At 38.0% G+C, this 14,810-nt stretch overlaps 1 protein-coding gene across 1 annotated transcript in view; it reads right to left on the bottom strand.

The window, feature by feature from the left end:
* Positions 1 to 14,810, bottom strand: part of USH2A (usherin) — a 969,245-nt gene that overhangs the window by 568,779 nt on the left and 385,656 nt on the right. The window contains exon 22 of the mRNA XM_055419911.2: positions 5,092 to 5,218. Coding sequence (XP_055275886.2) covers positions 5,092 to 5,218 — 127 coding nt within the window. The remainder of the gene's footprint in view (positions 1 to 5,091; positions 5,219 to 14,810) is intronic.

Below are 14,810 nucleotides of genomic sequence, written 5' to 3'. Positions count from 1 at the left end.
TCCAATGAACACCCAGGATCGATCTCCTTTAGAATGAACTGGTTGGATCTCCTTTCAGTCCAAGGGACTCTCAAGAGTCTTCTCCAGCACCACAGTTCAAAAGCATCAATTCTTCAGTGATCAGTTTTCTTCACAGTCCAACTCTCACATCCATACATGACCATGGGAAAAACCATAGCCTTGACTAGATGGACCTTTGTTGGCAAAGTAATGTCTCTGCTTTTTAATATGCTATCTAAGTTGGTCATAACCTTCCTTCCAAGGAGTAAGCGTCTTTTAATTTCATGGCTGCGGTCAGCATCTGCAGTGATTTTGGAGCCCCCAAAAATAAAGTCTGACACAGTTTCCACTGTTTCCCCATCTATTTCCCATGAAGTAATGGGACCAAATGCCATGATCTTTGTCTTCTGAATGTTGAACTTCAAGCCAACCTTTTCACTGTCCTCTTTCACTTTCATCAAGAGTCTTTTTAGTTCCTCTTTGCTCTACATTAGGGTTTAGCAAAACTCTTCTGGAAAGAGCCAGTAGTATGTATTTTAGTCTGTACACCATACAGCCTCAAGCAGTCATAGACAATACATAAACAATGAGTACAGTTATCTCTAATAATATTTTATCAAAACCTTTCCAGCCTCCTCCACTTCTCACCAATGGACTCTGAGGAACTACAGGGGTTCCTCCCAATCCTCCATCTTAATCAGCTTGGGGAAATGTTTCTTAAGATTGGGGTTGAATCTCATTAAAAAGAATACATTTGAATCAGTTCTAATGAGGTGGATGAAACTGGAGCCTATTATACAGAGTGAAGTAAGCCAGAAAGAAAAACACCAATACAGTATACTAACACATATATATGGAATTTAGAAAGATGCAAATGATAACCCTGTATACGAGACAGCAAAAGAGACACAGATGTATAGAACAGTCTTTGGGACTCTATGGGAGAGGGTGAGGGTGGGATGATTTGGGAGAATGGCATTGAAACACGTATGTTGTCATATGTGAAATGAATCACTAGTTCAGGGTCAATGCATGTTATAGGATGCTCGGGGCTGGCATGCGGGGATGACCCAGAGGGAGGATAAAGGGAGGAGGGAGGTGGGAGGGGGGTTCAGGAGGAGGAACTTATGTAAACTCGGGGCAAATTCATATCAATGTATGGCAAAACCAACCAATATAATATTGTAAAATAATTTGCCTCCAATAAAAAATAAATTAATTACCTAAAAAAAAAAAAAACAATTGGGGTTCAAATAGTGAGGATCTCTAACAAATCTCAAGAGGTTCTTGTCTCTGGGACCTATTCCCTTTCCTTTAGGCTCTTTGAGAGATACATGCCTTTTTCTCCTTAGTTCCTCTGTCCCTAACCATTTATTAGGGACAATTACTACTGCTAATCTTCCAAAAGGGAGAAATAATTATTGAATTTCAGAGTAGTCATCAAAATAAACAACCAGGTGAATTAAATAACCCTTTGGCATCTTTTATTTGTTCTGTCTTTGACAGTTCTAGAGATGGTTTTGGAAACACTGATCCTTTGTCCCTGTTGAATCAGTCTCTACATCTATGGGAAAATCTCCAGCTGACATTGGCAAAATTCACAGCATGCCCCCTCCCATCTAGATTCAAGTAGATCCTTCAAAATCTCTTCCCAGAATTAATCAATACCTTATACGTATAGAAGCCCTTCAAGGCATAAAGTCTATAATAGAAGATTACAAGGCTCAAGGCTTTATTATCTGCATACTAGTTCCTGTAATGATGCTATTTCATCTGTGAGAAAACCTAAGGGCAGAGTGGAGGTTTGTCCAGGACCTCAACATTGTTACTCCCTCAACATTGTTACTCCCTGACACCCTGATGTTCCTAACCTTCAGATGATCTAACATCTATTCCTACCGGAAGCAAATTCTTTACTGCAATTGATTTATTCAGTGAATTCTTCAGTATTCCACTTGATAAACTAGCCATCATCTTTCTACCTCTACTTGGGAAGAAAAACAATTCACCTGGACAGTAATGCCTCAGGGTTTTACTGAGTCCTTCTTACTTCTTGTAAAACCTAAAGGTTGACCTAGATGATATAAAGTTCCCTATAGGTCCACTTGGTTGCATGTGTGAATGATTTGCCTCTTTGATCTTCTTAAGTCTGCTCACAGGCAGACAGCAACCATTTACTAAAGCTGATAGCCTTAAAGGGACATAAGGTCACCAAAGAAATATTGCAGTTTGCCCAAAACCAGGTTTGATATTTAGGGCAACTGATATCAGGGCAAGGGGTACACTTAGATCTAGACACACTTAATAGTGATTGAGGAACCTATTTTACTGTCCAAGTACTTCAACAAGTCTGTGCTGTTTGGCAGTTTTACAACACTTTCACTGTCCTTACGACTCTCAATCCTGCTGTTCAGCTGATCACAGTAATGGCATTATTAATACTCAACTGGCAAAACTAGTAGAGGTCCTACAAGTATCTTGGCCCAAAGCATTGCTATTGGTCCCTCTAAATCTCAGATCCACCCTTTTTGGAATTCAAAAATTCTCACCCTTTGAAACAGTTGCAGGACACCCAACACACTTGGTTCCTGCTTTTTTTGGCCTCCAACTGAAAAAGGAGAGATATTCCAATAATGCAAAGGCCAAATTTCTACCGTGTTTTGGTGGAGCAATCTTTTTATACTGTGCTCTAAAGAGATGAAGACCTTCCAAACTGAAGATTTTATCTATTGGAAAAGATACCTCCAGAAGAACTTTTCTTCAACTTCACCAGAGAAGCCCTCATCAGGTATTGCTAACCAAACCTTGTGCCACGAAAGTTCAAGGAATAGATTCCTGGACTCAGGTGACATGCCTAGAGAAAGCTCCAAATTCTGAAGGAAGCTGAAATAATCTGGTGATATTAAAGTAATTATTTCCCATAACTGAAGCAGACAACATCTGATGAGGCAACTTCCTGAAGATGGTTGAACCAAGTCTGTTGGAAATTTATTGCTAAACATTGGTGATGACAATGCTTCAGATCGTCTCCAGTGTCCATGATCTTGATAATATAGAACAAGGACTGTAGATACAAACTGTGTGAGAGTTCTCCCTCCTACCTCCCCTTACTACTCAAATATGAACTCAGGAGTTTTCCAATCTGTGCTATTCCCCTCTGATGTGAGACACCATACCCAGGAAAGGTAGTTCCTAAAGTTAAGGGGAAAAAAGCCATTGAAACTAGAAAACCTGACTCTTGATCAGTGGTACTCTGAAAGAGAAATCTTGATCAAAGGAGGGGAAATACAAAAAAATAACAAAAAGAGACCTCAATTAAATAGATCTGGAAGGCCAGAAAGGGGAGCTCTCATGTGACGAGTCTAACAGGAAGAAGATTCCTCTTTCCTGGCAATGAATTGACCAATGAAAAGACACGTGTTTGTTTACTACAGCTCTTCAAACTTCCTTTTCCACTCTATAAAAGAGTTTATCTTCCATTGCTGTATGGGGGCTACATATGGCACCAAGATTGCAACCTAGATGCCTATCGACAGATGAATGGATGAAGAAATTGTGGTACATATACACAGTGGAACATTACTCAGCCAAAAAAGGAACGCATTTGAGTCAGTTCTGATGAGGCGGATGAACCTAGAACCTATTACACAGAATGAAGTGAGTCAGAAAGAGAAAGATAAATATCATATACTAACACATATATACGGAATATAGAAAAATGGTAGTGAAGAATTTAGTTACAGGGCAGCAATGGAAAAACAGACATAGAGAATGGACATATGGACATGGGGAGAGGGGGGCAGAGGGTGAGATGTATGGAAAGAGTAACATGGAAATTTAGATTACCATGTGTAAAATAAGATAGCCAACGGGAACTTGCTGTATGTCTCAGGAACTCAAACAGGGGCTCTGTACCAATCTAGAGGGGTGGGATGGGGAGGGAGATAGGAGGGAGGTTCAAAAGCGAGGGGATATATGTATACCTATGGCTGATTCATGTTGAGGTTTGATAGAAAACAACAAAACTCTATAAAGCAATTATCCTTCAATAAAAAAAATAAATTAAAAAATACGTAAAGAAAAAAAAGATTTCAGACTCTGAACTGAAATTCTTTGTTGATCCTGAATAAACTCATCTCTGCTGGAGAAACATCTATTTTTCTTAGGTTCATGCTTCCATCCTTGTTCCCCTTAAAATTTATCCCCCAAGGAATACCCAGAGTGTTCATTTTATTTATCTATTTTAATTGGAGACTAATTACTTTACATTATTGTATTGGTTTGCCATACATTAACATCAATCTGCCCCGGGTGTACATGTGTTCCCCATCTTGAACCCCCCTCCCACTTCCCTCTCCATTCCATCCCTCTGGTTCATCCCAGTACACCAGCCCCGAGCATCCTGTATCATGCATCAAACCTGGACTGGCAATTCATTACACATATGATAATAAACATGTTTCAATGCCATTCTCCCAAATCATCCCACCCTCACCCTCTCCCACAGAGTCCAAAAGACTGTTCTATATACCTGTGTCTCTTTTACTGTCTCGTATACAGGGTTATCATTATCATCTTTCTAAATTCCATATATATGTGTTAGTATACTGTATTGGTGTTTTTCTTTCTGGCTTACTTCACTCTGTATAATAGGCTCCAGTTTCATCCACCTCATTAGAACTGAATCAAATGTATTCTTTTTAATTGCTGAGTAATACTCCATTGTGTAAGTCATATCAGGTCATCCTCCTTTCAAAATTCTCCAATGGCTTCCCTCTTTGCCATAAAAGTAAAGCAAAACTAAGTAACAACTTTTGCAAATTGTAAAGACCTGAAAATGACACAAAATTGATACTGATGACTTTGCTCTTATTTTTGCTTTATTGAACCCCGCATAGAAGAGAAAATAGTTGCCAAGACTTCATCATTTTAAGAATGATTTTAAGAACACCCCAAAAGCAAAATCAACAGCAGTTTAGATGAAGAAGGGATGAAGAGGTGAAAAAAGAGATAAAGAAATAAAAACACAAAGGATTATGGCAACATCAGCATATCAACAGAGGCATTTATATTTGTCAAGGAAGATCTTACCTGTGAACTGCCCATCAAGTGTGATTTGGCCAAAACCTTGATGCCTAATAGCAATTATCTCATGCCATTTGCCATCACTATATTGTTTACCATCATCATTAGTTGTGGTAACTTCCACTGCAGACCCCTTAAGGGAATGAATAAGTGAAAAAAAATCAGTGAGTAAATATACGTGTTCAGTCAGTTCATTCACTCAGCCGTGGCTGACTATTTGCAATCCCATGGACTGCAACACACCAGGCTTCCCTGTCCATCACTAATTCCCAGAGCTTGCTCAAACTCATGTTCATTGAGTTGGTGATGCCATCCAACCAGCTCATCCTCTGCCATCCCCTTCTCCTTCTGCCTTCAATCTTTCCCACAATCAGGGTCTTTTCAAATGAGTCAGTTCTTTGCATCAGGTGGTCAAAGTATTGGAGTTTAAGCTTCAGCATCAGTCTTCTGATGAATATTTGGGACTGATTTCCTTTAGGATTGACTGGTTGGATCTCCCTGCAGCCCAAAGGACTCTCAAGAGTCTTCTCCAACACCACAGTTCAAAAGCATCAATTCTTCAGTACTCAGCCTTCTTTATGGTCCAACTCTCACATCTGTACATGACCTTGGAAAAACCATAGCATTGACTACATGGACCTTTGTTGGCAAAGTAATGTCTCTGTTTTTTAACATGCTGTTTAGGTTGGTCATAGCTTTTCTTCCAAGGAGCAACTGTCTTTATATACATGTTACTCATACACATATTGTATATTTGTTAGAAAACAACTTACAAATTTCAACACAATCCTGAGGCAAGCATGCACATATTTCAAACAGAACTCAAAGTTAAAGTTGATACATCATTCTGGCATTTCTCTGAAATACTGTATCACCATGAGGCTCAAATCTGAAAAGAACTTCTCTTCAGAATGATAATCACTTATAAGTACACTTGGATTTTGAGTAACTATACTCATCAGAAAGGTAATGAATTTTCTATTCTAATATTTTAAATTTGGGGCCAGAAATATAAAAAAGACAAGAATTTGAAACTAATAAAGTACCATTCAAATGATTCTGCTCTGAAGATAGTAAAATGTGTAGCAAGTTAGTTTCTTTTACTTTCAGTACACTATGAACACCAAGAAGGAATTAGATTCACATTAAAAATTAGTTACTAAAGATTATCATATTGAGTGAAGAAAGTCAGATGGAGAAAGAAAAATATTGTACAATATCCCTTATGCATAGACTCTAAAAGGAAATGATACCAATGAGCTTATTTATAGAATAGACTCACAGACTTAGAGAATGAACTTATTGCTGCCGGGGGGAAGGATGAGGGAAAGGGATAGTAAGGGAGTTTGGGACAGGTATGTACACACTGCTGTATTTAAAAACGATAACCAAGGACCTACTGTATAGCACATGGAACTCTGCTCAATGTTAGGTGGCAGCATGGGTTGAGGGAAGTTTGGAGGAAAATAGACAGATGCATATGTATGGCTGAGTCCCTTTGCTGTCTACCCAAAACTATCACAACATTGTAAATTGGCTATATTCCAATATAAAATAAAAAGTTTAAATTAAAAAATTAGTTTTAATACCTTTAACATAAGCATTGTGGTTAAACAGTGATTTTAGTCTAAAATCGAGCATTTGTATTTTTGCTTAAGGTAATAGTATCAAAGGTAAAAATGAGTTCCTAAGTAGATAAAATCAGGAAATGGCAGGTGTTAAGAATAGAGATTAGCTCAGAGGAAGTGAGGGTACGAAAATAAAGAGAAGATATCCCTTTCATCTTAACAGTTTGGGGCCGTGTATATCATGGTTAGCACAATGGTACGTTTTTTAATGTTAGTGAACACATAAGACTAAGTAAAGGATATTTCAACTTTGTTACCATCATCATTTGAAACTACCCTGAATAAAGAAAAAAAAAACAACAGAAAATTACTCTAAACCTAAAGGAAAACAATCTTTGCTTTTTTCTTAATAAAGTAGATCTCCTTAGCAATAATTGTGTGAGCGTCCTCAGTCATGACCAACTCTCTGCAACCCCATGAGACTGTAGCCTGCCAGGCTCCTCTGAGAAATATAAACAAATGTTTTACTGACAATGGTGTGATTAATACTGCACTTTTTGTGGTATTAAACCATGACCATATTACATCAAATAATTGTCAGTTTTATCATTTTTGAAAACCAGTATAGCAAAATAATTAGAATTTGGTGAAACACTCTGAGTAAGACATGGGTTCTTACCATTTCCTTCTCCAGGGGATCTTCCCAAACCAGGGAACGAACCCGTGTCTCTTGTGCCTCCTGCATTGGCAGGTAGGTTCTTTACCAGCTGAACCACCAGAGAAGGCCCTTAGAAATAATTAACTTCAATCAATAGAAAATTTTGAAAACAAAACTAAACCAAAAAAAGATTGGATAAAATATTACAAAATACATGTTTAAATTACTCGGAGTGTTTCACCAAATTCTAATTATTTTGCTATACTGGTTTTCAAAAATGATAAAACTGACAATTATTTGATGTAATATGGTCATGGTTTAATATCACAAAAAGTGCATAATCACACCATTGTCAGTAAAACATTTGTTTGTATTTCTCTAAAATAGCTTCAGCAACATACCCTGTCCATTCTATGCATTTAATTGGCTCCTGTCAGGCCTCATACAGAGCATGACAACATGTATGACATACAGAATTTCATATTACCAAAAAAGAGGTTTTAATTTCCCATGAGTAGGGGAGGATTTGCTTCTCACATGGACAGTATCCCAACTTTTATAGGCAACTCAATCAGCTAGAAATATGACCATTTTGATATGTTCTTGAATCTTTGTAAGTTGACTTTTCATAGAACTCTTTCTTTCTACATACTCTTTTATTTTCTTCAACCCAATTTCAACATTTTAATATTTTACAAACACACATTTCATTATCGTAGTTTAATAATTAAAACCAGAACTGGTGTCGTGCCCAATTAATGTGCCCTGGTAGCATGCCCATTAGTTTTTCCATTAGTGAATTCAACAATACTAATGGGATTACTAGCATGGGATGCTAATTGGGCGTGACATAAGAAACTGGCTTACTTCTTAGCATACCCTTGCTAATGATGAAATTAATGAGCATTTTATTAAATGCTGTCTCATCAAAGTGTACTTAGTTAGCGTTAAAATTGTTACAAACGATGCTGCATTCTAAAGATCAGGTGTCTGAGTAAGTGGTTCTTCATATTATGTTTGGCAACAATCTGAAGCATTAATAGTTCTCTACATCAGAAATCACACTTATTGGTGACACATTCAAGTACATAACAGATAGCCTCACTACGCCAAATTTTTTTCATACTTGGGGCACTCAGCATACTATTTTTTTGATGATAGTTTAAGATATTTCCCCCACTAATATTCAGAGAATAATTCTGTGGTCAAGTCTGGTGTCAAGTCTGGTGCAGTTTGTCCTTTCTATTTGGAAAATATTAGACACGTTAAATAGATACTATTCTGAATTTTTTGAAAGCTTTCACTATCACCACTTCTCTAAGTGAAGTCAGTTTATTATGGGAATGAATATAAAACATTTAAATGAGAACCATGTCATTACTAGTCAATAAAATATCATCTGATCAAGTATTTCCAAGTTGAAATTAATCTAATAAAAATGGGAAGACTATAGCCAACTTTTTGAGACAATAAAAAAAATACAGCAGTTAAAAAATGGAGTAGTTTTTCTTTAGTGACTCTGGAAATGGCAACCCACTCCAGTGTTCTTGCCTGGAGAATCCCAGGGACGGGGGAGCCTGGTGGGCTGCCGTCTATGGAGTTGCACAGAGTCGGACACGACTGAAGCGACTTGGCAGCAGCAACAATAATTCTAAGTATTCAGTGTATAATATCCAAACGTATATCCAGTTTTAAATATTATAAGAAATGCCACAAATATGTCTTAATATAGTGAACTGGATTCATTTCACTGAATGAATTCTACGACTTTATGTAGAGTTACATTGTTGTATACAAATTCATTACTTAAGTTTATTAAGATACTTTTAAAAGAACAAACTACACAGTGACTACTGGAGTAGGAAATGGCAACCCACTCCCGTATTCTTGCCTGGAAAATACCATGGACAGAGGAGTCTGGTGGGCTAAGGTTCACGGGGTCGCAAAAAGTCAGACATGACTGAGCAACGGAGCATGCACACGCAATGACTACACGTATTTTGAAAGCTATGTGTTAGAGAGTAACTTTAAATTCTTACAAAATTCTGTTTCCAAAACTCAATATTTAATTATTTTGAATGGATTCAAGAATAGTAATCTGAAAACAACCATAGTATCTAACTGTCAAATTAAAACAAATAAGAACTAAATTAAATTATCATTAAAGAGTCAGAAATTTTATCCTTGAAAATGAGTAATTTTCTTCAATTATGAATACTATTTTACCAATATTTATCAAGCCAGGAAGTCAGCCAATCTGTCAACAGACATTTATGTATTACCTACTATATTCCAAGGCTCAGCCTGTTAAGAATCCACCTGCAATGCAGGAGACACAGGAAACAAGGGTTCAATCCCTGGGTTGCGAGTATCCCCTGGAGAAGGAAATGGCAACCCACTTCAGTACTCTTGCTAGGAGAATTCCATGGACTGAGGAACCTGACAAGCTACAGTCTCATGGGGTCGTAAAGAGCCAGACATGACTGAGTGACTAAGCATGCATGGTCCTAGGACTGTACTGAGCCTCAAGGATGTATTTGTCCTGCCCTCCCTGGACTGTACACTCAGATAAGAAAGGCACATTGAGTAAATAACTACTTATCTGATGAGTACAGTAAAGTGTTCATTAGATAACCTTGTATCCTTTAAGACACAAGGAAAAGAAAACTAGCTTAAAGTGGTACCTAAATTATTTAAAATATAAATATTTTGAATGTCAGTGACAGACATATAAAACAAACTCTTCAGCTTCTTCAAATTCGGGGTGGCTTTTACTTTGTTCAAGAAACCATATTCATAACATACAGAATAGACTTTTGGTTGCCAAGGTGGAAGAGAGTGGAGCAGGCAAGGATTGGGAGTTTGGGATTATCCCATGCAAAGTATTATAGGATGAGTAAGCAACAAGGTCCTACAGTATAGCACAGGGAACAATATTCAATATCCTGTGATAAACCATAATGGAAAAGAATATTTTATATATATATTATATATATATATACATTATATATATATATATAGGGCTTCACTGATAGATCAGTTGGTAAAGAATCCACCTGCAATGCAGGAGACTCTGGTTTGATCCCTGGTCAGGATGATGCGCTGGAGAAGGGATAGGCTACCCACTCCAGTATTCTTAGATTCCCTTGTGGCTCAGCTGGCAAAGAATCTGCCTGCAATGTAAGAGACTTGGGTTTGATCCCTGGCTTGGGAAGATCCGCTGGAGAAAGAAACGGCTACACACTCCAGTATTCTGGCCTGGAGAATTCCATGGACTGTATAGTCCAAGGGGGTCACAAAGAGTCAGACACAATGGAGTGGCAAAAGCTTAACTTCACTTCACATGTATAACTGAGTCACTGTGCTATACACAGAAATACAACATTGTAAATCAACTACGTGCTGTACTGCGCTTAGTTGCTCAGTCATATCTGATTCTTTGTGATCTCATGGACTGTATAGATCAATTTTAAAAAGTTCAGTTCAGTTGCTCAGTCATGTACGACTCTTTGCGACTCAAAGGATTGCAGCACGCCAGGCCTTCCTGTCCATCACCGACTCCCAGAGTTTACCCAAACTCATGTCCATTGAGACGGTGATGACATCCAACCATCTCGTCCTCTGTTGTCCCCTTCTCCTCCTGCCTTCAATCTTTCCCAGCATCATGGTCTTTTCAAATGAGTCAGCTCTTCACATCAGGTGGCCAAAGTATTGGAGTTTCAGCTTCAGCATCAGTCCTTCCAATGAACATTCAGGACTGTTTTCCTTTAGGATGGACTGGTTGAATCTCCTTGCAATACAAGGGACTCTCAAGAGTCTTCTCCAGCACCACTGTTCAAAAGCATCAATTCTTGGGCGCTCAATTTCTTTATAGTCCAAATGTCACATCCATACGTGACTACTGGAAAAACCATAGCCTTGACTAGACAGACGTTTGTTGGCAAACTAATGTCTCTGCTTTTTAAAATGCTGTCTAGGTTGGTCATAACTTTTCTTCCAAGAGGTAAGCGTCTTTTTATTTCATGGCTGCAGTCTTCATCTGCAGTGATCTTAGAGCCCCCCCAAAATAAAGTCTGCCACTGTTTCCACTGTTTCTCCAACTATTTGCCATGAAGTGATGGGACCAGATGCCACGATCTTTGTTTTCTGAATGTTGAGCTTTAAGCCAACTTTTTCACTCTCCTCTTTCACTTTCATCAAAAGACTTTTAGTTCTTCTTCAATTTCTGTCATAAGGGTGGTGTCATTGGCATATCTGGGGTTATTGATATTTCTCTCAGCAATCTTGATTCCAGCTTGCGCTTCATCCAGCCCAACGTTTCTCATGATGTATTCTGCATATAAGTCAAATAAGTAGGGTGACAATATACAGCCTTGACGTACTCCTTTTCTTATTTGGAACCAGTCCGTTGTTCCACGTCCAGTTCTAACTGTTACTTCCTGACCTGCATACAGGTTTCTCAAGAGGCAGGTCAGGTGGTCTGGGATTCCCATCTCTTTCAGAATGTTCCACAGTTTATTGTGATCCACTGAGTCAAGACTTTGCCATAGCCAATAAAGCAGAAATAGATGTTTTTCTGGAATTCTCTTGCTTTTTCCATGATCCAGCGGATGTTGGTCATTTGATCTCTGGTCCTTCTGCCTTTTCTAAATTCAGCTTGAACATCTGGAAGTTCATGGTTCACATATTGCTGAAGCCTGGCTTGGAGAATTTTGAGCATAATTTTACTAGTGTGTGAGATGAGTGCAATTGTGCGGTAATTTGAGCATTCTTTGGCATTGCCTTTCTTAGGGATTGGAATGAAGACTGACCTTTTTCAGTCCTGTGGCCACTGTTGAGTTTTCCAAATTTGCTGACATATTGAGTGCAGCACTTTCACAGCATCTTCTTTTAGGATTTGAAATAGCTCAACTGGGATTCCATCACCTCCACTAGCTTTGTTCATAGTGTTGCTTCTTAAGGCCCACTTGACTTCATATTTCAGGATGTCTGTCTCTAGGTTAGTGATCACTCCATCATGATTATCTGGGTCATGAAGATCTTTTTTGTACAGTTCTGTGTATTCTTGCCACCTCTTCTTAATATCTTCTGCTTCTCTTAGGTCCATACCATTTCTGTCCTTTATTGAGCCCATCTTTGCATGAAATGTTCCCTTGGTATCTCTAGTTTTCTTGAAGAGATCTCTAGTCTTTCACTAGTCAATTTTTAGAAAGGAGGGAAAAAATGTATTCATATTCCTAACCCAAAAGAGAAAAAAAATGTAAGACTATATCAAATAGTCTCCATCCCCCAGTTTCCACAATCATTTGTATACAGGTCAGGATTTGGGTATATAGGACAGGGACAGAGGGGGATGTCAGTTTTAGTGAGGAGCACTCTCAGGCACTGTCCAAGGGAGAAGGGTAAGGGGTGGGAATCATGCCCTGTGAACACTTCCTTGAACTCTGCTATGGTTTATACCAGTCTATCTTATCATGGAGAGGAGATGAAAAAGATGAGATGGAGAGAGTTTTCTAGAAGCCAAACTCAGGATCTGCACAGCAATCATGTGCCTGAGTGGAGTTAACTTTAACGTCTTCACCTTCCATTTATGCAGAATCTGAAGCTATCACATCCTTTACAAAGAAAAGCAACTCTGTCAAAGAGATGGAAGTCATGCTTCAGTTCTGATAGAACCATTTTTTTTATTAATTCTGAAAGATTTTGCTCTATATGTTTAGAGAGTTTTGAGAGGGGGCAAGCAAGGCACGGTTATTAGATACTCAAAACCTGTGAATAAACCTGTAGCCATTGCACTATTACAGCTCTAGCTCCAGCTCTAGCTCAGTGGTCACCTAGAATTACACTCAAAAACACCAGGATGGAGGTTTATGAGCGCATGATGGTTGTAAGTGTGAGGCAGTGTGAAGCCTACCTAGCACACTACCACATTCAAGTTCAGCAAGACTCTGTACTTCAATCTTGGAAGAGGGGGGTCCCAAGAGAGGATGGCATGAGGGGCATTTTGCTTCTTCCTCATTCCCGCATTTCTAGTGCATAATTGCCTACCACAGTGCTTGGGGTACATTTTTTTTAAAGGTGTTTATTTCCTATGCAAATTGGTTGTGTATCTACTTATGTGACAGAGGGTTTTTCCTTTGTTTGTTTTGCTTTGTTTACAGTTTTGGGCCTCACCCTGTAGCATTAATTTCCTGAACCTACAGCCTCTGTATTGTAAGGTAGAGTCTTTACCACTGGACCTCTGAGGAAGTCCCAGGAAAATACATTTTTAACAATGTTTCTTTGAATGAAATAAACTAAATTCAGTGCCAGTTCTATCATTAGATCACTGAATGACTCTAGTTGAGACACGTCATCAAAAGCAGGGAAGAAAACAATACCTCATGTGGCAACTCCAAGAATGAAGAAAGACAATCAACAAGAATCCACGTTGTGTACTTTTACAGCTCTATGAATAAAGGTCTATCTGATTAAAGTTTTCCCTTTCTGGCTTTGTCTCAAATATACCCAGATAGTAATTTAGGTAGATTTAGGTAGAAATTAGAGGTAGATTTAGGTAGAAAAAGCAGAACCAGATTTTTTTTCCTTCTCATTGATCATTCTTCTATTTTAATGGATTGTTTCCTTTCTTTTACGTTTTTGCTGATATTTACAATCTAGCAGTCTTTTTTTTTCATCTTGTTAATCATTCTTGGAGTGTTTTCATTCTATTAGTAATTAACTTCTTTTGTCACATTTAAAATCAAACATTTTAGCCATTTATTTTATGGAATCAAGAAAGTAATATGACCTATACCGTAACTCCCCCCCTCCATTAAATTGACACCTTAGAAACTTTTAAGTCATCATCTTTCAACCTCTCCTTCGACTCTTAGTAATTTTAGCACCAAACAATTATCAGATTTCTTTTTCCTTTGCTGCCTGTCTCTTCTATGTCAGAGATTCTTTGGCACTGTAAAACACATTTCTATTGTTTGTCATTAAATACTCTGGCTGAACTTAATATCCCTAGGTTTACCACTCACCACTGCTTCTCCACTATGTTTCAGATTAGTTTTTTCCTTCCAATTAGAAGCGTTGCTGAAATATTTCCTTCCAATATAGTGCATAGATAGCATTTTAACTGAGTCTCTGGACATCAACAAGCATTCTTCTTTCATGTTGAAAAGCTTGGCCACAGATCTGCTGTATTACTTTGGGAAAATTAATTTAACTCTGACTTACATTTTCACCTGTAAAATGGGAATAACAAGTATCTATCTTGAAGAATTGGTGTGATGTTTAAATGAGATATTTGTGTGCATTTATATATAGAGAGAACACTTAGAATAATGGATGACACACAGAGGTCCTATAGAAGCACAAGCTTTGCTTAATTTTGCCAGGCATTTGATGAGTCCTTTCAATAAATTCATAATCAAGCATTGTTCTTAAATCAGATTTTCTCTCCTATTTTATATTTCATTAATTTCTCTTATCCATCTTTTACCTACGCATGT

This window comes from Moschus berezovskii, chromosome 17 (assembly GCF_049115385.1).
Source record: "Moschus berezovskii isolate FMDL1 chromosome 17, NW_MosBer_1.0, whole genome shotgun sequence".
Lineage (NCBI taxonomy): Eukaryota > Metazoa > Chordata > Mammalia > Artiodactyla > Moschidae > Moschus > Moschus berezovskii.
Note: the sequence above shows the minus strand (reverse complement) of the source record. Positions and strands in the feature narration are given on the sequence as shown.